The 26,158-nt window shown below is 39.8% G+C and overlaps 2 protein-coding genes and 1 long non-coding RNA gene across 6 annotated transcripts in view; 2 read left to right on the plus strand and 1 right to left on the minus strand.

Moving 5' to 3' along the window:
- The first annotated feature begins 2,782 nt into the window (after nucleotides 1–2,782).
- Nucleotides 2,783–5,796, plus strand: LOC107267873 (polymerase delta-interacting protein 3). 2 transcript variants are annotated; one of them, XM_015740045.2, is made up of 8 exons: nucleotides 2,783–2,920; nucleotides 3,010–3,110; nucleotides 3,669–4,075; nucleotides 4,159–4,376; nucleotides 4,501–4,556; nucleotides 4,811–5,030; nucleotides 5,133–5,341; nucleotides 5,420–5,796. In XM_015740045.2, the coding sequence occupies exons 2-8, from the start codon at nucleotides 3,037–3,039 to the stop codon at nucleotides 5,502–5,504; spliced, it is 1,269 nt and encodes a 422-aa protein (XP_015595531.1). In that variant the 5' UTR covers nucleotides 2,783–2,920; nucleotides 3,010–3,036; the 3' UTR covers nucleotides 5,505–5,796. The 2 variants fall into 2 exon arrangements, with proteins under 2 accessions (XP_015595531.1, XP_015595542.1); XM_015740056.2 differs by having other exon boundaries at nucleotides 2,820–3,110; nucleotides 4,159–4,370.
- A 143-nt stretch (nucleotides 5,797–5,939) lies between these two features.
- LOC107267858 (cerebellar degeneration-related protein 2) overlaps nucleotides 5,940–26,158 on the minus strand; it is a 41,839-nt gene continuing 21,620 nt past the window's right edge. For 2 of the 3 annotated variants that reach the window (XM_015740034.2, XM_015740026.2), the window contains 6 exons: nucleotides 12,713–12,825; nucleotides 11,775–11,923; nucleotides 11,473–11,659; nucleotides 11,053–11,345; nucleotides 10,753–10,906; nucleotides 5,940–8,206 (listed from right to left, as the gene is read on the minus strand). In XM_015740034.2, coding sequence (XP_015595520.1) covers nucleotides 6,929–8,206; nucleotides 10,753–10,906; nucleotides 11,053–11,345; nucleotides 11,473–11,659; nucleotides 11,775–11,923; nucleotides 12,713–12,825 — 2,174 coding nt within the window. In that variant the 3' untranslated portion in view covers nucleotides 5,940–6,928. Of the gene's footprint in view, nucleotides 8,207–10,752; nucleotides 10,907–11,052; nucleotides 11,346–11,472; nucleotides 11,660–11,774; nucleotides 11,924–12,712; nucleotides 12,826–15,176; nucleotides 15,588–26,158 lie in introns of those variants that run through there. The other variant, XM_015740017.2, reaches the window with a different exon arrangement.
- Nucleotides 18,709–20,214, plus strand: LOC107267882. Its single transcript, XR_001537707.2, has 2 exons — nucleotides 18,709–19,423; nucleotides 19,567–20,214. It is a non-coding gene; the product is annotated as an uncharacterized LOC107267882 (long non-coding RNA).

Below are 26,158 nucleotides of genomic sequence, written 5' to 3' on the forward strand. Positions count from 1 at the left end.
CGGACGGTTACGGAAATGCACGGCCGCTCAGGCTGCTAGGTTTGAGGTAGAGAGGGTCGGAGTAAGAGTCCGGCAAATAGTGCGAGAGACAAAGAGTAACGGATCGAGAACGTAGCAGAACGAATCTTAACTATGTATCGAGATCCCTTCACCAATTAATAAACTGGGAGACTCACCGGAGCTGGTACTCGGGCAGGAGGTTCCACTCCTGCCCTTAACCATATAAAAACTTTGCCCATCTCCAGCGGGGCGCTCGGTATCTCACCCGGGCTTCTGCCGGTCCGTGGAGACGTCTCCGTCGGGTACTCTCCTCTGCCGAGCAACTCGGTACGTCGAGACTATCTCCCCACGGCAGATTCGAGCACCTTGACCTCAACTAAACAATAACGAAATCTTACGAGAGCCTTGACATAACTGTACGACTCAACCCGAAAGCGTAGTTTCTGAGCAGGGTGGCGACCCGAAGAGAACCAGAAATCGAGAACGTTATCTGTGTCGGTAACCGGAGCCGCCTTGGGACCGTGATTCGAAAAATCACGTCACAGTACATACTATTAGTACTTCGAGAACTGTAACCAATGCTGTGTCTTCGAACTTTTTCTTTTCCAAAGAACATTTTAACAACTTAGTTTTTAAGGATATACTAGGAAGAGAGTGATGGAGGCATAGGAAGGAATAGGAGATTCGAAAATTGAGTAGAAACATTTTTCGAAAATTGAGTAGAAGGCAGCAAACAAGGAAGATGTTGATGAAAGGAAAAAGAGGAAGATTGTTAAAAAGAAAGAGTGAAGAAGAGAGATGGTAAGAACTGTGGAAACAAGGACAGAAGAAAATGCTTAAAACGTATGCACGACGACTAGATTATTCTGGAGGATCGAGAAAAGAGAACATTGGAAAAAAGTAGGAAGTATGAGGGAGCGAAATGGGCCCCTCCTCACCCATTTCCGTGAGGTCCTGCCTCTTCTGAACGGAGCTACGACCCCTCTGAGGCCCCATAGAGGACCGTGTTTTTTTTTTATTGAGAGAAACCCCCGAGTCCTGCGGCTTTCGCGCATAGGACTAGGGAGGGAAAACCTCAATGTGAAGTTAAATGTGAAAAGGATAAGATAAGTTAAACGCAAAAGGGATAAGTAAAACGCGAAAGGTCTACCCCTAGTCAAGATTCACCGCAACGAAAGACCGCGGACGTAGCACCCGGCGGCGCCCTTGCGGGCACGCCAGGACATCCCGAAGAACGATATTCGACGCTACAACCTCCGTCCCTTCCCACCGAGCAAGCTCAGTGAGTTAGACGTAAGGAACCGCGCCCGCCGCCGGCGGCGGACCCCGTTAGCCATCGATCCCCGCGCAAAATGTCTCCGACAGAGGGTGACTTTATACTAGCAGGTGCTCAATAGTATCCGCACCTACCCCAAGTGAAGAAGACCCCCAAGTACAAGCACAAATAGGACTTTACCCAGAGTCAACGGACTACCACACCGACCTCTCCACCGACACATAGGATCGACTCTACCCACACAAGTGCCCAAGGGTTAACGACATGTTGGAACGTTTTTATCAAAGCGAACAAATTAATACTAAATACGCGAGAGCTAAACACCTGGTTAGATTCACTATACGAAAGACCATGGCCGTAGATACCCTAAGGGGGCTCAAGGCCCCCGTCGGGAGACCCATAAGGTCTTGTTGCGGCCACAACTTGGGCCCGACCCACTGAGCAAGCTCAGCGGATGAGGCGGAAGGGCAACCCCCGACATCATAGTCTATACGTGTAGCTTCTCTAACAGGGTAACTACCTTTTTATATGACTACTCTAGTGAATATGCTCGACCCGACCAAGGAAATAGGAAAAGTAAGACAAACACAATGGAAAGTGAGAGGGAACAGAGCGAAACGAGAAGAATGAAATGAAGGTTGAAATAAAGAAGCGAAGAAGTAGAAAAGTGAGGAATAGAGTTATAAAAGTGAAGAAGAAATCAGGAAAGAGATAAATAAGAAAGTGAAGAATGAAAAATAAAGAAATAAGTAGTTAAAGAAGAAATAAATATAAAAGAAGAAGAAAGTTGGAAATGGATATGAGGGGTGTTTCCAAGAGACCAGTATACGAGACCGGCTCGAGGAAGAATGACCGCTCCGAGTCCGGGCATTACCTCGAGCGCTCCCCCCACCATCTGCCTGCCCCCACTCGCCGAGTCCTGCGCGACGAATTTGCGCGCACACAATTTTGGACAACTTCCAGTACTTCTAAATATGCTTGGCCAGAATTTCCGATTTCTAAGTATCAATATTTTACTTTATTGATTGAATTAATTATTTTAATTTTTCAAACACCTAATTTATTATTATTTCTATTTGAACGTAATTTATTTTCGATATTCTACAATTTCAATTCAATTTTTATCTACTCCGTATATTCTGCGAGATTTTGATTTAACCTTAATTTTATATTTTAAATAAATTTTAACAGTAAATCAAGATTCAATAATATTTAGTAAAAATTGAGGTGCTACACGGGTGTCAGTTTGGCACTGGACTTTCTTAAAAATGTCTTTAAAATGATTCAACAATAGGCCTTTTCAATAGTTCTTGAGAAGTTCTATAGTTCCCGGGCTCGTTCTAAGGGTTGCTTTGGGAAACAGCGGTGAGTAGCGGAGAACCTCTGCCCGCCATGCTACGCGTCCGTGTTCCCGTTTAGCTCGGCTACGACGGGATTCGTATTGTCGACGGAGGCGATGATCACGAAATCCTACTCCCGGACTCGCCGCTACGATTTAGCGCCATGCTTTTGGTATCGCCTAAACCCGGAGCGTTGTGCATCTCCCCACTCATCTCTGCCTAAAATCGTAGCGTTGTGCATCTCCCTAAGTACTCATCACTGGTATCGATACTAATATTGGCGTGGGTCGTGAACTGCTATAGTGTAAGCACTCTTGGTTTGTTTTACTTCTTCGAGTTTCAACTAATTCAACGCTAATCACAAAAAAGAGGCTTGTAATTTGTGCTTTGCAGTTTGTTTCCGTGGTATCAGCGTTTGGTATGGCTGAAATGGGATTGAGTTTAGATGACATAATTAAAAAATCGAAACCTTCAGGAATGAGAGGCAGAGGCGGGTAAGAAAACTAACATATCAATAGTTATGTCTAGTTAGTATTTATTATAGAACTCCAAATCGCTTGGGTCTGTTATAACCTTAAAGATCCAAGTACTCCGTAACGGTTATTTCCTGTACGTTAATTATGAAATAGTATAATATTACATTTTATTTATAATAATATTTTTTCTAATACTTCTTTCTTGTATATTGTATGTACAGTACAATATGATTTTTGGAGTTTAGTGTCTATTGGAAATGATAACTATTCGTAACTGATTAGAAATGAAAGCATTTACTAATTTTAATTGGATTATTAAATTGTTTAAAGTATTTCAGTTTTTTATATGGTTTTCATTTAGGCATGGACAGGACTGTATTGTTATAATAATTCTTTATCATTCATCAAAATCAAAACCAGCATTTACTTAAAACTACCATCTGAATCATAATATTTCTTTGTATTAAATTGTTTTGTTTAATTTTGCATTTTCTAAATTATTTATTCCTTTCATAATTTTAAAATAGTAGTATGTGCTGTAATGATTACAATCTGTATATGCAATTGTTTTTGCAGAATACGTAGAGGTGTCAGCAGAGGAGCTCGTGCTAATGGATCTGTCCGAGGACGTGGAACGCATGTGATTGCAGATGCACGCTTTAAGATAATCCAAAAAAATCGTGAGAAACTCACTGATGCACGTGATAAGTTAGCTGAAATAGCTAAGCAAAGTGATGCACGTTTGAAGCTAGACAAGCTGCGTGCATCTCATTTAAAGAAGATCGATGCACCTATGTCTGGGATTTCGCGGAAAACTGGACGGAATGGACGGATTTCGCTAACTACTAATAAAATGCCTCCAGTAATACAGCTTGTATCACCTACGAACTATATACCAACTCATACAAGAACTGTTGGATATCGATCAACTCCTGTAGCAGAACCACATTATGTGGATGATATGAATATGGACTATAATGAAGGTCAGGAGTTATAGAGGCTTACTGGCTAGTTTTTAAAGTTATTTGAAATGGCTCTTATTTTTATTCTACTTTTATATTTTTAGATTACTTGATAGAACAACCTCCATTAAGACGTACAGTTAGTAATGAATATGCACCAACACCACCGCCACCACCACCTGTGTTCAGTATTAAACCTTCGTCGCCGTATACCTGGGTAAAACCCCCAACGAGCAATGTTGGAAGGAATATTCCTTCACGGAAAGCAGAGGTTGAGAGATCCAGGGAGTTTAAGATGGCTGCTCGCACTGCTATGGTACGTGTAAGTTTCACTTGAAGTAAAGGGATTTCTGCTTTCTCATGAATCCTTAACATTTTGACACTTAATTCACAATTAACTTAAACCATGTACTACTTTTTGGAACTTACAAGTTTTTTTGTTGTAGACTAAGCCCATTCCTTCATCATTTCGAGAAGACTGGTCATTCAACTCAAAATCGAGGTATGGTTTTATATTGGTTATGCTTTCACAACTAAGTGATTACCCTTCCATTGATATCTTAAAAAAATTGTATAACCCTCCATTCATTCTATGGAAAACAAACGATTTCTAGAACAACCGTTTGTAATACTTGAATCAATACATTATTCATTATTTAGTTATTTCTCACCGACAATCTACCATAAATCCTTTATTTCGATTCGCCAACCTTTATTAAGAATAAAATTATATATATTTCAAAAATCCTACTTCAGAACTATCTTAACCGATGATGTCGTGGATGACAAATATTTTGAGCAACGTTCCCATCGAGAAGTAGGAGTGAAATCTCGGTTAGATTCAGCACCGATAAAGCCAAGAACGATGGGAATTCTTTCACGTCCCAAAACGAGTTCCGGCTCGTCATCGCAATCTACAGGATATCGAATTGTAGTTTCCAATTTGCAAGCAAACGTTACTCAAGAAGATATCAAGGTATTTAACAATTTATAAAAATGTCAACCAGTCTTCGTCGATAAATTTCAATAACCTCTAATAGAAGTAGCATGTACTCAAACAATTCTACTGGCTTTACAGGAATTATTCGAGGACGTCGGAGAACTATTGGTATCCAGATTAGTCAGACCAGGTACCGCTGAAGTCATCTACAAGACTTTAAAAGACGCAACCAAGGCCGTCGAGACGTACCACAATAGGCAGCTAGATGGACATCCCATGAAGTGTCTGTTGGTGAATCCTCGACCAAAAAATAATCCAACTGGACCAGCAGTAAGACCTATGGCAGAGTATGTATAAATAATTAAACAAAAAAATACTCTTATAATTTCATTTTGATCCCATATCAATAACTTGATTATACCCAGGACAAGAAGAAACGCCAGTTCAAGTTATGTACAACCGAGCTTAGGTGCAGTCCATCGTGCGTTATTCGACGATTGCCATAATTAAAGTGCATCCTCTCTGAACGAGTGCAGGTATCGTTATTGAAGGGTGTTAAATGTTAATTCAGATTCGCAGGCGCTCCTCTTTTATTCCCTGTTTGTATGTAGCTCTTGCAAATTGCCTTCTATCTTTCGATTCAAATCTTTTTTTTTTTTTTTAATCATACAAATATACAATTATGTCTCGCGAGTCTTGGACGTTTCTCGAGATAACAATGCTCGAGCGTGGGTCAATGAATTTCTTGTACATTTCATACAATTGAATAAAGGTATACAATGAATGGTTTTTTTAAAACAAACACGTTTAAAAAAATATTGATATACCTGGTTATTGGTATGATAGGTACGCGATTAGAACATGTGTGAAAAGTGGATGTGTGTCGTTCAAGTGAATGTGTATTGCCGATTAATGAAGATCATGTTGATAATAATAAAAGGAATAATAATGATAAAGGGGTTTATTCACTTGTACAAGATGACCACAACGATGTAGCATCCGTATCTGTAGAATACAAAAGCTATCACACCGTCGCGGACATCGCTGTGGCGCACCATTTTTAGGTATACATATATATCCGTTATTATTAATAATCAGGAGCTTCAATCAGAGCAAGAAGTTTATTACGACAATTGTAATTTGATGTAGTAAATGGCACATAAATACTCGCTTTTATTTTCGTCCCCTTTTTGCTTTTTTCTTCGTTTTTGAGAGCAAAGCCCTTTGTTACCAAAAACAAAATCTTGGTCTATCGCGAAATGATCTCACGAACTACGAAGAACAGATCGAGAAAAGGAAAATAAGGAATAAAAAATATATAACGGAAACGTCGAACTTTATCGACACGTTTCGAGTTGAGTCGCGCATACATACATATACCTACGTCGCTTCCGTGAAAAAGCACACCTCGCGAAAGGAAGGATAGAAACACAAAGAAAAGAAAAAACAACGCTAAATGATAACGAATTATCAGATGCAATACGATACGATATAAAATATATGTATATATAGCTAGAGAAAAAATGAAGATTCGAAAAGATGCGAACGCACGCGGAATCTATCTCGCGTAAACGTGATTCGCGTATATTTACAAATGGATTAAAAGGGATGATTGAGTGGACATATATTTAGGTCGGAGCGAAGAGTTAACGGGAGGGATACGACTCATTAAATGGTAGAGTCTTTTAGAATACTGACATATCCTTCTTACACGCTCACAAAATAATTTAAACCTGCCATTAACTACGCGCGCTGGTTGTCTCATTTGGTTACGCAACGAGTCGCGCTTGATTTACGTACAAAATTATCATCTATCGACCATGGTATTAATTAAGGTAGATTGGGAAATGGGAGCAGGGAATACGAGGGGATAAGAAGGGAGGGTGAGCGAACGTGATAAGAAGGGTGAAAAGTAAAAGTAACGGTAAGGAGACTTAATTTCTACGGCTAGTCGATTTGGGCTTGTTTGACATGCGAAGTACTTCCGCGTACGACATATCGAGTCGCTTGAGTCTGGCGACACCCTCGGAAGCCGCACTTGGCTTGTACTCATAACTGGAATTGTGCTGCTCGCTAATTTGACGATTGTAACCGGTGCCACTTTGTTTACGTGAGCTCACGGGGGAATCTCTCGTTTTACTGGAATAATAATGTATCGTGTTGCCATTCCAGACGCCGTTGGTCTCTAGTTGCTCTGCATTGGTCAAAGGTCTGAATTTCCGTTTACCAGCGCTGTTCGACTTTCCATGCATCATACGAGGATTGGTCGTGGGTACGATGTCCGGTGTGATTGGTCTGTCGTTGTACGTCAGCTTCCTGGCGGGATTCTTCTTGGCGGAAGACTTCTTGCGCACGTTTACATTCACTGATAGATATTCCAGTTGTTGACGTCTTGGACCTGCTGGAATCCTTGGGGTGTTACTTTCCGTAGACTTGTCCCGGATACTGATATTCTCCTTCTTGACGATATCGTCTTCCTTCTTCTGGTCGAATACCGGGGTGCAAGCTCTGTAAGGTGGTTCTGATACTATGGATGAGACAATGGATGACATGACGCTTTGATTGTCGTCCGTTGTTATTTCGCTGGGGGCTTCCTCTTGGGCAGGTGTCACCGGTGGTACCCTGGGTACTGAGTTCGTCGAATCATCCAACAGAGGAAGCTTCTCGCCCTCGTCCTTAGCCTCAGCAGCGCGTTTCAGCACGATGAATATCTCCCGGAAGAGCTGTCTATACTCTGGTGTCTTCCGGAAGCGACTCTCTATGGGACTGGCGTCGTCGTAAATGCTGAACTTGCAGTCCTCGCCGTCGGCTATGGAGCAGAGGAAGGACCCAGGTCGACCGTCGGTCTGAGTAGCCTTGTTGCTGGTCTCGTCCGAGAAACCTGAAGAGGATGTTTCTGCCTCGGAGAAGTCTGTTGGCGTCGCTGAAAATGGTTTCTTTCCTTGACCAGGTTTTCCTCGTCGGGCACCTGTTCCGTTATTAATCTTTCCGTTCTCGTGGTGACTGCCAGCCTCCGATTGAACACTGTGGAAGTTGAACTCTCCGGACATCTCGAGCTCCTCCTGGAGGGACATGCATGGCGTTGGGACGCTGGTCTTTGGTCGCGACGTTGGATGTCTCTGCACCTCGAGCAGGGCCTCGTATTTTTCTACCAGAACTCTGTACGGGTTATCGTCCGCCTCGTTCTCGCCGTTGGTCTTGAGACTCGTATCCTGTGTACACATAAGCAATCAATGGGTTTCCAATGGTAAGTGGATACTCATTTCTAATGACCTCATCGCCGTTGTCGCGTGCGGTTTACACTTAGCGAACGATCTATTTCAACTTTGCACATTTTTTTTTTATCTTGTCTCGTCCACAAACCCCGCTCCCCAAGCGCTCTACAATATCTTATAAACTGTTATAGAGTATTAATAAGCCCCGGCACGGATGACGGACAAGACATATGGTTCAAGTATCCTTTCATTGAACGAAGTTCCATTGTGATTTCTGATTTTTATCTGACGTTACAAGAGTGTGACAAAAAAATTGTTTCAACTAACAATCAGCAATCACAATGAAACTTTTTGTAAATTTTGCACAGTTTCAAATTAAAGTTACTTTTGTACGGTCATGCAGTGGTGCGTTATAAGAAGCATATCGAAAAATCTAGAGTATTTATGCCACAGTAATATCAGGTTCTGAATATGCAGAGTAAGTAAGGATAAGCGGGATCCAGGATAACATAGGATTCCGCCAGATTTATAGGATATTAAATAAAAAGAATGCAAAGGCACCGTTAACAAAATGTTTTTATTTAAGATCATATAAATCTGGCACTTACATTGCACAACACCGCCTCTACGATTATTCAGCTAGTGACGCTAATCGGAAAAAAGAAAAGAAAAAAAGAAAGGCGTATGGATAACATGCGGATGAGGATTCACGATCTCTGAATGCACGTAGCAAAATATTTTTTACAAAATAAAAGGCATACGCGTGCATATCTTTTTTTAAGTACTTTTGAATTACTCAACACGCGCTTTCTTCATAGGAGATTACGCGTGCCAATCAATTTTAGGAATATAGATTGAGATTCGTTGGAAAGAATGAAGAAAAATTTTTCTTCAAAATTATAAGTACGATGACTGCGTTATTACTAATTCACGTAGCACATTGGCTAATTTTAATACTGTTACTTATCAATGCGTGACTCTGTATTATTATCTTATGTAAAAGATCAGCATCAGGCAAAATAGCAAAATTAATTAAATACAAATGAACGGGAAACAGACGTAACATACAACGTTAACGAAATACTAATCTTAGTCCCCCTACGATATTTTTAATAACAAACTTTTCATTGAATTTTAATAGTAACTGCTCACTTTCCAAAATCCTACAAATTATTCGAAAAAATGACTAACGCGGACGACTCTCAAAAACGACCTGGTTATTTTGTTAAAAAAATATATGTAATCGCTTATGTACACGGCTTATACGTTACTCTGTATAAATGCTATAATAAAGAAGGCTAATTATTCTAGTCAAACTTCGACAAAGACATTCGATAGATCTGGTGAACTTTGCGTAATAAAACAAGAGTGAAGGGAAGACGCGTGACAGCTCGAATTAAACGAAACAAAAATCGAGAAAAAACCGTCTCCCCACTCAAAATGTTAGTCTTGCCGTTCTCTACCTTGCAACTTCAGTTTACATACAATTGCTGTAAATCGATTGGTACTCATTTATCGCGACCTTTTACGTTTCCTGTAGAGTTATTAATTTAAAAAAGAAAATTCGTATCAAAAGCTATATCGAACGTGTCACTAAGAAAAAAAGAGAAGAAAAGAAATAATCGCGTTTTCAATTAGGTACCATAATGAAAATAAATAAATGTATAATACTAAACTTGTCCGTTGTAAAAATTCGCACTTTGGGTTTCGTTGCAACAAGAAAAATGCACTGTTAGTCAACGACTGTTATCGGGTGACGAATAATACACGGATTACATATTACGTACCCTCCTAAAGTATCTTTTTGTAATTTATCGATGGCAAGAGTTTCTTTAGTACGAACAAAGGTATTTTAAACGGCTTTAGCAATGCTGGCAATACGCATTCGTTTTTCAAATAGCATAACATTTCGAAAAAGAAATATATTAGTGATGGCGCATTCCATATACTAGTCACTATCTTCCAGATCAGCAAAGTGAATTGTTTACGTTCATTTTTTGTAGCGACTCTCTCCTAAAGCAGATAAAAATTAATTACCATTAAAAGCTATTGAAATAATTAATGAGATACCCCCTTCAAGCCACGTGCAATCTTTTTCGTTTCACAGGCTACAAGCAGTTGTAAAGTCAAAGTTTCACTGACATCAATATAACGCACGAATACAAGACGCATTGAAGATAACATTGAACATTAATAACATAAATAAAAATCTGATAAAATATCATTGCACTGAGCCATTGCAAAGGCTAATCAGAGATTCTTATATATTTATTACGTCAAGTATTACAGATCACAATACTTTGATCAGCATAGGATATTAAATTGCCAACGGTAATATTTAGTGAAACTTCAATATGGCTTGAAGAGTTGAAAAGCATGATCAGGCAATTTAATTCGTGCTAGATACGAGCAATGTCATCGTGATAAAGAAAAACCATGAATTACATGCAATCTAAAGAGTGCCATTTTATAAAAGCTGTTAACATATGCAGATACCGTGTGGGATTTGCAAAACTGTCCCTACGTACTGTTGATTTATTTACCTGAATTAACGATTCGGTTTCCCGATGACTGTCGTTTACAAAAGATTCCGCTGTGCTGATATCGTCGTCCTCCTCGTGATCTAGCATAACTGAGAGCTCGTCGTGCGTCCTGGTGTCGACGCTACGCAAGCAGCGTCCGCAAAGATGGCCTTGTCTAGAAATTTATCGAATTTACAATAAAAACGAACGACAGTCGATACCGAATAACAGTATGAATTTCGATAGTGAGAAATTTCTTGAAAAACTTCAACGACCAACGTCGTATTATCATTAAAAAAAAAGTCTTTTCACGCTAGGTACCTCACTTCCTCCAAAGCATTGATCTCTTCCTGAAGATTCTTCATATCCTGCGCCTTGTTTCTCCAAGCATTGAGCTGCTCCTCGAGGGAATTATTTTCCTGGACAAGAGACGTTAGTTGCTCGCGAAGTTCAGCAGCTCGTTTCTGTTCACGTGCCCTTTGACCTTTGGCGTCCTGCAACTGCCTCAGGAGATCCGTAACCTCTTCGTCCTTCGCCAGGGTGCTCGCCAATTCCCGGACATTCGAGTCCACTGTACTCGTCGAGGAAGGACTGACCGGACACGAGGCAGCCTCCTGTATTAATAATTATAGTAATAATTCTTAATGCGTGCACATTGCGGAGCAATTACGCAAGAGGAATAATTATAAAAGTTTTAATAGCAAGAAGATTGCTTTCTATTGGATTTAAATAACAATTTACCTTTTTTATGCTGCCATCTTGCGGGGCCGATCCTTTCCAAACATCTGTGGTCTGAGATTGCGCGGTATTTCGGGACTGACTTGAATTATGCTGACGAAGGAAAGCCTCGTACCGGACTGTGAGCTCGTCGAATTTCTTTTGAAGATCCTCGCATCGTGCCTCAAGATTTTCGATGGTTAAGCACTGACTGTAACGAGGATATGAATTTACATTACTTTTCATTATAATTCAACTCCTTTCATAAGTACGGTTTAACTAGCCAGTATTCTGGACACGTGACTCAACTCAATGTGCAAACTGACCTTTTTATGAGCTTCTTGTCGCCACTGTTTTCGAGGGCTAACCGATGATTCGCACGCTCCAAGTCCTGGATACTGACTTCCAACTGCTCGTAAATCTTTAATCGAGAATCGTTTACTTCCCTCAGGGCAGCAGTTTGCTTTTTCATATACTGCAAAAAAGACGTGGCGTCAACGAACAAGTTAATCGACACGGTAAAGAGACTGCCGTCGTCTCAATAAACATTGTGCACGCAGGAATGACGTCTTGACGAAGTCAAAAGGTCGAGTGTAGCGTCTGATGTTAAGAATAGTGAAAAAAAAAAAATGGAAATTTAAATTATTTCGCAATCAAAGCAAATATTTTTAATTCTTTATCATCTACTTTTCAATGAGTCATCGGTCTTATGATGTAGACACACATTTTTTTAAGATTTCATGCATTTATGCAATACACTATGAATGATTTAAGAATAATTGCATGGCGAACATCCAAACGAAGCAAATTAACTATAGTATTTTTCACGATTCTATATTCTCTGACACGAGTCCCCTTTTGGAGCAATGAGGATCAGGTGCTCTGGTAGTATTTAGGAAGTACTCTCTTTGCTCAAGCTGATCCGGCTTGCCGGCAATTACGACCTCTAACGAATTACTAATTCATTTAATTTCCTGAATAACATTTGCATGATTACGTATCCACGTTAATTGTTATACGTACTATAAAATTATGAACTACGGTCAATTTCAATACAATGACAGTTTGATGAATTATTGAAATTACGATACAACGACCAAATATTATTTAATTCGCCATAACGTCACAGCTATAGTAAGAGTTTGAAAATTTTTCATACAATGAAAATTTTCATACAAATTTTAACAAGTGCAATTCTTTACAATTGAGATTTATACAACATAATTTTACTCTTTGATAAGAATTAATGCACAATTATAAGTACCTCTATTTCTTGAGCTTGCTCCTCAATGGTGGATTGATGGTGTTTCACATTGTTTTCCAATTCTTTGTTGCGTTCCAGCAAAGTCTTGCCAAGTTCAGCAGCCAATTGAAGATCTGGAAAAGACGTGGAAAAAAAAAATAGATTATAACACAAGTCTGAACATAGCTTCAAGTAGTTACTACATTTAAAATGAACGCGTAATTAGAGACAGTGATTAGTATCTGTAATATATAATTATGAAAATTGAACCCTTACAATTAATGAGATTTCAGACAAGTCTCATTGAACTCGTATGAACTAACGGTAACAATGCTTCGTCTTTGATTAGCTGCTCTTACAAAGTGTTATAATTACTCGAATATCCGTTATATGAAAAAGATAATTATAAACGAAAATTAATCAACAAGTCGTCGTTCCTTGGCAAAACCTTACAACAATTTTTAATTTCAGACCTCGCCTCGACTTATCGCACAACACGACCTTACATCCTCTTGATACAATTACGTTACAACGAACAATGGACGCTTTCATGTAAAATCAACGTCAAAAGAATATTCAATCTCCAAGACGAATTGTTAAAATGTGACGTACAAAAGATACAAGAAAAACATAAACAATTTATATGCAGTAAATTAATTTTCCACGTGCATTTTAAATATGAAAATTCATGTCCCTGAGAAAATTTTTAACCGGCATTAAAATCGATGATCGAAAATATTCGGGCCGATCGACAACATAAAAAGTATCGAACACGGACACGAGGAACGTCCGGTACTTTTTTCATTTTATTTTTCTATACTAATCAGTAATACCAGACATTTTTTCATGCCACTGGCGTGCCACGCTGTGCTTTATGCACGTCTTAACCTAATGGCGATTACGAAACGTGATCAACTGTCATTCTACAACTACGTTCTTTATTTTTAAATTGATTTCGTGGAATCAAAAGAAAAATTCTCAGCCCATCCCTGTTCCTTCGAAACTGACTGATGTTTCTGAAGACAAATGACAATAACACACAGTGACTGCCAGACCATCTAAACGATTATTGAAACATGTACACCTATTGCTGTAAGGTGAATCTACAAGTGAATGGACACGTTCGCCGCGTAACCTGTATATATACATATATATATATAATGATTTGAAAACGGGAATATACTCACTGAAGAAGTTTCTTAATATATTTATTTACCGGTAAATTTACCCTATTTTCATGTTTAACCATAATATAACTTCCTTGTGTCACGTAAAAATAATTTTGTTTTTCCTTATCAATGACGACGCGTAAACACTAAATCTCACTAGACAAAATGGATACTGGATTTTCTGTTTGCTCGATGCATACATGAATTAGGCATCGCGTGCACTCGCGCTGTAAGGAATCTATAAGTACGTATACATGTATACTAAACAACAACGTTCTTTCAGAAAGTCCCACGCGAAATATGCTTTTGTTATTTCTCGTATGAAGTATGCCAAGTGTTCGAACGTTGCATTGAAGATGTCGTAACGGAGACTCGTTAATAATAACGTAGTAAAGTCTTGAGAGAAAGTTTTTTTTTTATAATCGTTATTACCAGTGTCAACTGTTATAAATTAATAGATAAAGATCAAAACACGACTTTCGATTATTATTACGGTTGTAAACTAAATGATGATTATTATCGATACTAATAAAATTTTCTCAATCAATTGGACATCAGGTAAACCGGGTAGTATGTACACGTGCTTTTGCCTAGCCTAACGGTAAAAACAATAACCGCTCATAATACAAAGTAATGAATGCGTATATAGATAAAAATTTTGTGACCACCGTAATTTAACAATTTGTTATGCCAAACATGTTAAATGGTTAATTAGACAAGTCATTAGTCGCGCTATTCGAGAAACAGTCGGACTCGTGTCGGTAATGAAGTCATTTAAAGAAGCAACCGAATTTTCAACTGTTATCCAGCAGCACCGAAACTGAATAATTAACTGCACCGAAGCTGGCAACATGTTGAAATAGCTATAGCAAACAATTTCATGTAGCAGCGTGTCATTAGGAATGTAGATATATTGATAAGACATAAAGAATGGCATTAAGGATTGGTGGAATACAAAGGTAAGTGAAGGCGAGTCCTGTCTCAACAAGAATGTACATTCCTCCTTGCCGACTAAAGAGTTAGACTGGACGGAACGTCCATCAAAATGTATACAAGGGCAAGGACCTCGGGATGTCTTTCCTGTCCAGAGATCTAGGCACGTAACATATATATATCGTGTGTGTATATATATATATATATATATATATATATATATAAAATATAAAATCATCTCCATAAGCACTGATAAAGTTAAATCACAGTCGCCACACACGTCACTCACTGATAACACGACACACAACGATGATAAAAATAAATAACCCCTAAATCACCAGGAGTCTTTCTAACATAGTAAATAAAACATTCCAGGTTAATACCTTCGGGTCCCTGAAGACAAGCAAATTCGATGGAGTAATCCCAGCAGTCAAGGGAATTTATCTGGGCCTGAGGGTCCCAGACAATGTCGACACTAGGTCCGCTCATTTTTCTTGGTATAGAATATAAACAGAGCAGGCGCGCGCGCGCAGAGGCGCTCGACACTCGAGAAAAAAAAAAGAAGAAAAAACAGACGCTAGACAAAACAATTCTCTACGAAAAGAAGTCCGCAGGAATGTTTTCCTTCGAGGAGCGCGACGTTAGTACGAAGACGGAATCTCGGCGAAGGAGAGAGTACATTAAGCTGATAAAGTAACAGAAGCTATCGAATAACGAGCAAGACGGGCCAGACTGCAGGTTGTCAATCGGCAACCGGTTCCTCCGACGGCAACCGCTGTTCTGTGAACTGTGAATCGTGATGACCACGGCAGCAGAGAACGTGGCACCGTATAACGTTGTTAATATCCCCACCACATTCCCCACGAACAGAACCCCTACCACTTTCAAGTAAACAGCCCCTTTCACCTGCCACTTGCACAGTCGTCGTACACGAGGACGGCGTCGGCGTCTTTCTCGCCCTGCGGTACCATTTTTTAAATTTCTCCCACCGCCTGACGTTCTCTCGGGGGATGTTCAGACCGTTGCGCGATACTCTCGGAGAAGACGTCCTAGTTCTTCTTAGAGTGCGTTCTCCTCGAGACTATTCACGACTTCTCTCTTACCAGCACGAGAGTTGCGCTGCCGTGTGTGTTAACCCTAAGAAGCTTATTAGCGTGTACGCTCTTTTACCCGGCACGGACAATATATATATGTATATCGTATCGCTGGTACCAATGGACGATGCGCTTCTTCTTTTTCCTGCTTTCAACGATCGCATACGGATCAACGTATGCATTTCGCCTTGAGGCAATTTCATTTTCTTCTTTTCTTCGTCTTTATGAACCTGGTCTTATTTCTTTTTTCCTTTTTGCTAACTACGCCGTATCGCGGGAAACGAACTTTCTCGCTTGGTACAATTTAATCGCGACATACGCGCCTACGCATCTGCGAGATACGAAAGTGCGAGTATTGTTCCAAGTTGGAATTTTAATGGGCATCTACCCCGTATGAGCTTCACGTGTAATTAGAGAAGTACCATTTTAAGCGTCGGATGATTACTGTCAGGCGTGTTTCTTTGCTATGTCGCCATAATACGGCAATGCCAAAACCAACGACTCTTACTGTCCTTTGTGCGGTAGACATATGTGAAAAATCCCAGCTTAGGAATTTACGTGTCAGGGGCCATCGTCCTGGTTACTTTTCTCAACATGTAAATTATCTGCTGGACGCTGATAAGAACAGTGATAAAAGATTAATTGTGTTAGCATACGTGCATTCTTGCGTAATTTATTAATAACAATTTAAAAGACAGTTCAAGGATCAACGAACACGTGATTTCATTTGTACTGTATTACGACGACAGGCATTTCCTGCTATCCGAGATCTCCAGGAGCGTCAACCTAACACACAGAATTTTATGATGATTACAGAGATCGAAGATCAAGCCAGTTGGCAACTCCATAAAATGTATAACATTATAACGTTCCGATAACCCTTGTGCAATGTGACTTAGCGACTGGTCGTATTAAATAGAAACAAATATTAATTTTATTCGTCAATTATGAAATGTCATTAAATTCCAAAAATTAAGTCTATGACTCATTAAGATAAGGTAATTTAACAAAAAAAAACAATTGAACGAAACCTCGTTAAAAAACTGCATTTTTAACGACGACCTATAGTTACAGTAATTTTAACAAAATTTTTCAGAAACAAACAGGACGATAATCATTTAACGACCAAGAATTTAACTGTCACTATTGACCCTTGACCCAGTCGTATAGGTAGCGAAGCGTATATACCTGCCATATAATCATAACTATAATTTCACATATGACCACGCGTTCATATACATAAAAAATGTAATTTACGTAACTCCTTAGGTAGTATATACCATACGTGAGGTCCGCAATCTTCATCAGATCCTCATTCTCCGTTCTATTCCCTCTATATATATTTTCTTCTCTTACTTAACATAAACAACCAGTGCGTGTCCAGGGACATGCGTACATACCTGTACACGATTAGACACGATGATATCTGCTCAACGGCTTTACAACAAGAGAACTTGTGTCTGAATGAAAGACAACCGTGATTGCGCAATGGATAAGAACGATACGAAGATTCTCGGTGTATTATGTATAATAAATAAATTCGTAAAAAAAATCTTAACTATAATTAAATCGGCCAAAAAGAAAGTCGACAAGCAGATACACCAAGCTGGTGAGAAAGAAGAGTTAATTTTTTTCTGTAAAAATTTTCAATTTTCAAAACAATGTACCTCGTGTCACATATATCTACGTAAATTTGTATACATGTGTATAAGCAGTGCAGGGCGGCTGTCTTGAGTATACTGTAAGCAAGAAAAAAGAGCTGGCGCATATATCAGGCATAATACGAGTGCGGGAAACAAGACGGCACACACGGTTTCTACTGTGGTATTTGCATTACATGTAATGTAAATACGTATATATTGGCATTCGCATCGTATATATACCATATAATGAAACCAAGAAACACAATGGACGACAGGTACGTTCTTGCGGATATCAGCCGACCGATTTCACATTCCGTTAATTCATTGGACACCGTTTGTATTTTTATTCTCATCATTGTCCCACGTTAGGCGGAGCAACGTTTCTCTCTGATGATCTTCGTGTAAACGTATCTTGCCATCCTCTCGCGAGGTTAGATATGTCGGGGACATGCTTAACGGGATTCGGAACGTGTTAGGACAAGTTATAAGTTATATCTTAAATATTTATACGATAAATAAAGCTTCGCGTCGATGGTTAATATTTAAAATTAAATACTTCAGCGGTTGGGCTGGTAATGATAATCTCGTAGCTTTTTTTTCACGCGGCAAATGTTATCTAACTACTGTACAACTACTCTTTACGAAGACAGTGTATATGGATATTCGACGGTTACACCAAAGTCCATTGACTAATTGTTTGAATATTATTACAGTCGGTAATTTGCTTTTTGTAAGATTTTTAAAAACATTCGCCAATCAAATCAACAGTAGATCAATCATCCAGCAATCGCAGTGTAACACCCACTCCAACAACTGTTAGTAGCTAAATAAAGGTAAACGCCTACTCGGGTGTCACATTCAAAAGATTCCTAACAAGAATGTCACAGTAAGTTTGTTACGTCCGGTTACGATGTAAATTGGTACGATGCGTTTAGATAAAGAAATTTAATCTCGATTATATTTCTTTCCATAAATGTATTCTTATACCGATTAATTTCAAAGGTCGGTTCCCACGTGTAATTGTTAGCGAGCTATATACATATACAATTCACTTCGATCTACGCAAGATGCGATTAACTCGAGAATAGTCACGCGATTTTGTTTTTCATTTGAACAGAATTGACAATGAGTCGTGGAGTGTCCTCGGAGACGCGCGCGCCTCCTCTCGGAATTAGTCGAAAGCAGTCGACACACTCGACTGTCAGATCCAACATGGCGGCCGTAATCGCACGAGAGTGAAACCCTTCGGATGAAAATGCCCCCGACTGGTCGTCAATCGTTGTCCCGCGGGTAACCAGTTACGAAGTGCGTAGGTACACAACGAGTGACTCCCATTCCGCTAAAGGAACTCGAAACTCACGGCGAATGGAAAATATTCCCGCCGCCCACGATCGCTTCGTGAGAACTGGCATGGTCGAATATCTCATTGAAAACGACGACGACGAATTCCAGGATATATAACACAGTGGATGTAAATGTGAGACTGGCAGCTGATTGTTATACGCAATTGTATACGACACGCGAGACATTGTAATTATGAATTGACAAAAAATTGGCAATTTAACGAAAGTAAGTATGGACAATAATTACGTTAATTAATCAGAGTCTCGGCGATATCCACGCGTAAGTATAACGAGTAGGCCAAGATGGCGACCGGAAGTGATAAAAAAAATCTAGATAATAGTAACATTTAAGTTAGTACATTTCTAGAAGGTTCGCGTTGTGGATAATAAGTATAGTCGTTTTTATCTTGGCAATAGTGATCGCATTGAAATTACCGACAATAAAGTCCATGCTTCTGTACGTTGGCGTGAATGCTAATTTACGATGGGTAATAATCAATTCGACGTGGGTGTGCTAATTGCAATTTATTACCAGATATTAATTACGGAGGTAAGATTGTTAAATCCTAACACGTGAATAGAGATACACGTACGTTTCTTATCAGCTACGTGTTATTATGCTGAAAAATCTTTATTCACTTTCAAACGTATACTCGATAGACACGAAGCCAAATTCTTATCTGATCGTTTCAGTTTCAAGGAGAGTCTCAAGGATATTAAAAGTATCGCTGCTAGTAGCGGATACAGCTTGGGGCTTATTTTCACGAACTACTTTCTTCATCGATAGTCATGAAATCATGTCTGAGCAAGTTCAGTCTGCCACGGACTACGCAAATATCCTGGACTGGCTACGCCTTTGTTTGACGTATTTGGCTAGAAGCTGAGTGGACAGTACACAGCAGCCAAGACACCATAACGGTCGCTTGGGTATAACGGCAGTGAAATAAAGCGCGGCTGACATTTTTCAATAAGTTCTATCAAGAATGCGCGTAAAGGAGTCACAGTTAAAAAATATCGCCATCTAGCTGCAAGATAATAAACCATTATTGGCTAGAGGCTCGATGACAACAGGAACGAAGGAAACGCTTGCGAGGGATTGTTTGAAATTTATTACTTGGCAAAGAGCACGTATGTACATATGTACGAGCATGTACGACGTATGTACTATCCTTTGTATTTTACGGTATCCATTTTAAAATCATACAATACGCGCACGAGATTTACATGACAAATATGGTTGAAGGATATAGCAGATTTTTTTCCCCTCTACAATAAAGCACGTGGACGTCTTTGGATTGAGGATGAAATTAGATAAATAAATATAAGGAAGAATAACCGATAGTTCCACGCCTTCTTATTATCCTCTCTCGTTAATTCTTTTTATTAATTTTTTTTTTTTTTTCTTTATTGTCGAGACGATGGAGCTCTTTTTATCTAAGCAGTTGTTATAGGGACAAATATGGGCATATGGGATTGAAATTTGAAAGCCACGTGACAAAAAGAAAATCTGTGAGACGTTTTATGGACGTAGCAATTCTTTCTAAGTAACGACTCTGAGCGATGTAGCCTAGTATTTGGTCGTCTGGGTTTTCGAAAATGTCTCGAAAAGAATCGTATAACTGTACAGTCGTAGATAAAAATATTTCACGGAATTTCGCCAATTGTACTCTTACAGATGGGTTATTAAATTTTACTCGGAGTCTCATCTGCCACTGAAATGTCCCGTTTCGTTCTTTTATCAGAAGACAATATAACGTTTCAAGTCTGCATCGGTAAATATGCCCTTACCTGTCGGTACTCATAGTTATTCTCTATGGGGATGCATTTGGTTGACGCCCTAACCCATAATGCACCTCACTTAAGTCTCATTCTGAACAAGAAAGTTGCTAATCCGAAGATCTCGACAGTTAGAAACGCGGCCTTAAGCAGCCGAGATCGAAACCCGCAAGACGTCAAATATTGAACAAGAAATTCATACCCAAATAGATTTACACGAAAAAATTTGTTCAACGGATGAAATGAATGCACAAAAAATCAATAGACTGTACTTAAATAAAATAATTGTAAATTTCTCTATCACATATACCAGATAACACGAACTTTCTATCCTTATTAATATTCACTCAAATACAGTTCCTCAAATGCTTCAATAATCTTCGTTTAAGGCATGCTCGAGCTGTGATTGCTTTCAAAGAAGGATGCGATAACTAAAATAAGGATTGCCGAGCACTCTAGATCACGATACTTGATAAGAGCATAATAAATATAAAAGCAAGAGAAGCTCGTTACCTTATCTCGAGAAGCTCTTACCATTTTAAATATACGTAAAGAATAATAGCAGGTAACGAGCAGAAACATCAAGCCGAGTAACTGGAGGTAATACAAGCTCAAGATCTGAAGAAGCGTTTAAGTAAAGACACAACGTGCGATATAATGACGTTAAAGGAAATGAAGGTGTGGCCTGCGGAAGCCTTGAAAAATAAGCCCAAAGAAATCTAACAGGCGAGAGTTTACACGAGCGACAAGTCTTATACGGGCGTCTTAACGTTCATTCATAGAGACTCGACCACATGAAGACTTGTCAGTCCTTTGCTACTTGGATGTCCAATACAGTGTAAATAAAATATGACACCAGTCCGTTGCCCATTGATTATGAAATTTTAAGAAGCGTATAGATCGATATGCAGTCCCTTCTTCTTCTTCTTCTTCTTCTAGTTCCTTATGGCTTTATGCCCTCATAGAGGGCCAAGTGCCAGAAGCGTATAGATCGATACGCAGTCCAGCACGTCACCCTAGAGAGGGTGCGTTCGGAAATGCACTGACAGTACTGTAAAAGTAATTACATCTCTCTTAGATGCTTACGGACGAATAAGGACACAGCGTTGGTTACAGTACTGGCAATACTGTCACAGTACATTTCGGCACGCACCCAGACTGTATTGTCGTGAGATTTTCCCTAGGCAATTCGTATCGTCGCACGCTATCTCGCTAGAAAAAGTGCGATCGTGACGCCACGTCGCTGCGCTTTGGTAAACTACTGGTAAGAAAATATAGAAAAACATGAACGACGTTGTTTACTTACGGGAGAGTTGTCTTTGGGTAACCCAGTCGAATGCAATTATCCTGACTGTTGGAATAGTTACGAATAAATAGAGAAGTACCTAATCGCTAATGAAAAATGGCTGCGAACTAATTTGCTTAAGTTCGTGGCAGAGTAAGCCCGGTCGCTCGACGTAAAATATAATGAGAGCCTTTGAAAGTTATTACTACGTACAGCATTGCCGATAGGCATTTTTCAAACGGATATGACGACTTCGTCCTTTTACGGTATTGCGACTCGCCGGAAGTGGTGCTCGAGTGATGCGCAGAATTCAACGTTGTGATCGAGAGGAGTTAAACTTTTTGAGCAACGTCCAATGAGTAATTAGCACTGTTAATATTGATTACGCGAGAGTTCTCTATAATAATAATAACAACGGCAAAATCCTAATTTAAAAGTTTCAAAAAAAAAAAAAAAGTATAAAAATTTAATAAATTCTACTGCCCCCTTACCATCGCCTAAACCATTGTAACAGAACAAAAAATTATTTTCAACTAGATCAATAACGATCGAGCTCATCCGAGAGAGAAGAAGATCGGTCCCATCGAGTCCGTCCTCTCACATCCTGAATCATCGACCGAAAACTGTGTCCCGTCTTGGAGTGCAGTCGAGCATGGTGAGTCGTATGAGTCTGTAGATGCATAGATAGGAATTTCGCAGCCGGAAGTGGCACGTATCGAAAGAGAAGAATGATCTCGCATCTATAAAGCATGAGTGCACATAGATATCCACCAGGAGAATGTCACGCCCACGAGGTACCATTTAATTCGAGGTGCATTAACGGGGACAGGAGCAGCGTGAGAACGGGGCGGGAAATTCAAATAGCTGAAATGGGCGTTTAAGCAATATTAGCAGTATATGCTAAACGTTATGCCGCACGCCAAAGTCATTACGGCTATTAAATATGGCAAGGTATATATGCATATATATAACATTACAACATAGAAACGTAGCTGGCGCATTTTAATCTTAGCGTTACCATAGAGACCGCACACCTCCACCTACCCGAGGCCAAAACACCGTTCCATTCCAGGTCACAACGTCCTGCGCCTAGGTATCTTTCATGCTGCTGTTGCTCCTGCTGTTGCTGGACGTAGGCATCTTGCCGAGCCACGGGTAACCGTGGCCTGTCGTAAACTGCATACCGGTACAGTACCGTTAGAACTTTAATCGTTGACTGCATTGGCTCAAGTTCCGATCATCGAATTGGTCCTCGACCTTAGATGGATTAACGGTATGAGGATTAGGACCGAGAGAACCTTAAACCTTCGACTGTCCAACGACCCTAAACTGTTTGTTGGGTTCGCTGGGAAACTTTAAGTACCCCATTTGCACCTCGAATGAATTACGAAGGTCCGCGAAGTAACCCAAGGCACCATATAAAGGCAGATCCTGAACTGCAGATACACATGCCACGTAGGAGTATACGAAAGTGGCCCTGAGTAGCTGAGACTTTATTCAGATTTTTGACTACGAGATACGTGACACTGACGTGAATGGGATCTTGAGAGGAGATGAGAATGATCTGACAGTTTCCTCTTTCTTTTTTTCCCCACACAGTCACGAAACACAGCGAACCCAAGTTTACTGTATTCCTTAGCGAGACGACTCGTCGCGATAGTCATCAACGATGTTTCCATGTATCGCATGACGTGTAAAAGTCGTACAGAGAAGCAGACGATTTGAATGATTAAAATCGTACAGTACCTTCGGCATAACACGGTCTGAAATATATACAAGTAATACGTCACGGATCTTGTCGTAAACTAGACGCCGAGCGCTGTGAACGTCGATGTATTTGGAACGTGAAAAGGAAAAAGAACAATGGCCTTGCGTGTCCGCCGGAAGGGGAGGCTGGTCCGGAATAAAAGTGAGACTGACTTACGATCATTTTATTATACGGGATATAAAGTAACGAAACGGTACCGTGTACCCTGCGAGTCGCGAGAAAGTGAAACGTTTCTTCGGCCACCTTTCTGACTCCTTTGCTTCGTCACTTTTAATTCACTTATCCTTACGAACTTCCTCTCCATCTTTTTCCCGCTCGCTGCCGTCCGCGCGTAAGACCGGAAGTACTAAGGACGATCTCGCCGGGACGCCTATAATTTTCTCAATCAAGAGTTCGTTGATCGACGGAAAACTCAAGGCAAATAATAATAATATCCCACGGGGTCAAAGGTCACGCGCGGTAGCATCGCTTACGCGCCTTTTTTATCATTACTTCCCATTAACCGTACAAACTCTTTCGTCCTTTCTCCGATTTCAATAACCTCGCGAGATCCGAGTCAGTCCGGTTCTACGACTTTGAGAATTAATCGACCTGCGAACCGTCGTTTCTGCGTTTCTCTCGTTATCGTCGATACAGGAGACGATGATTGATAATTTTTTTTTCCAATTAAACAAAAAAAATAACTCGCACAACAAAGTCGATCTTTCGAAACAATAAAATAAACAATACGTTCTCACGTATTACATACGTGTATTGCATCTGCCATGAGATAACAAAGTGAAGATTAAAAAAAATACGTTCAAAAATGTTTGCACGGCTAACAAGACAATAGATATTGTTTCGTTCTGCCTTATAAACTATATTTTCTTAAAATCTCGAAGCAACAACGTCCATAACCGAGTAAACGGCAAACAATCGTCCAGGATTTCTTATAGATTGTTCGAAGTATTTTCTCTCTCCTCCCCTCCCTATCCCCGGTCCATACATTCGTCTCTGTCATACATCCAGCATACAGTATCACGAGGGTCTTTGGCCTTAACGCGACTGCGGGTGGGTAGTTGGCTGCCGGTGAAAAAGGATCCAGCAGTTTATCGACGAGTACGAAACGGACGACTGACCACGTTGCCAGATACGATACGTCGATAACCTGTAAACTCGAGCTTAGTTCCCCGTGTAGGAGTAAGTATAGGGTACGGAAGAAGCAGACGTAAAATCCAAGCCAAGCGAGGGAGTCCTCGTTCGTATCCTATATACGAGCTCGAATGGACTATAGATAGTTTGTACGGTTAAAACGGCGATTATACCATCCGTACGTGCTTACTACGTGCTACGTTCAACGTACCAGAAGTATCGAGCTCTTTTCTACGATGAAAGAAAACAATAGAAATCCAATCGGATCTGTCCACCTGCCACAAGGTCATTATTCTATCGCGATCTAGGGATGGGTTGGTTATTAGATATTATCATAGCGATAGCACGAAGATAGTATATGGAATGAATTTAATTTTTAAACATCTCATCCTTTTTATTCCTTCCTACGGTCACTCGTGCACCGACTGCATCGTTAACTCTCTCGAAAGTACTCGTAGCCTGGGTGCCGATTTGGAGGTTAGAATAATTTTACATTGCGATAAGAAATATCCGATGAATAATTCGAATCGATAATCCCGTCTTATCGGTATATCGAAACTGGCACTGATTAACAGTATGACGAATCGGATACGTCGTCCGAGTCGATTTGCTAATTGCAGAAATTAAACTCAGCCGGACTTTCTTCTGACTGTTTTAATTGGTCACCCGTTGGCCATGACATTTTTCAATCACGTGACCTTCGCGATACAGTCCATCATTTTTGTCTAGGACTTTACCGATCTTTCGGCGAGTCCCGGACCAAGGCTAGCATACATGCATATATGCTCTCACATGTGATGTATCGGTATGGGAGAATATTGATCCCGGCCATGCATGCTGCATGACCAAAAGAGATTTTCCTCTCGCTCCCTGTATATGTACATATATACTCTAGATTCAGAGAACTCGATATTTTTCTGCTGTACTCCTTTCTCTTGAATATAACCGGTACGTTGTTAAACAAAGGATACGGACTTGATACAATTTAACAAAAAAAAAAAATATGGATCTACTTAACGAGGAATTAAAAATTTTCTTAAAAAAAATTATTAATTATATTCACTAAAAATGTATATGCCTGTAGGAGAAAATCCTATTAGTATGTCAGATGTATGTCATATCGGATGTTCTTTTGCCAGGATATATGATTTTATCGACGTAATTATATGTATCGTGATCGATGGATCGATATGCTTGTCAAACGATTTGATTAGAAAGTCAGGTTGTGGTAGGTCGGGCTACCCTTGTACCATTGATGGGTAATCGATGAGATTGATCTGTCAAAAATATATAACGGATTGTCTTATTCGTATACGGAGATTGTT

This window comes from Cephus cinctus, unplaced genomic scaffold, assembly GCF_000341935.2.
Source record: "Cephus cinctus unplaced genomic scaffold, Ccin1 Ccin1_scaffold0029, whole genome shotgun sequence".
Lineage (NCBI taxonomy): Eukaryota > Metazoa > Arthropoda > Insecta > Hymenoptera > Cephidae > Cephus > Cephus cinctus.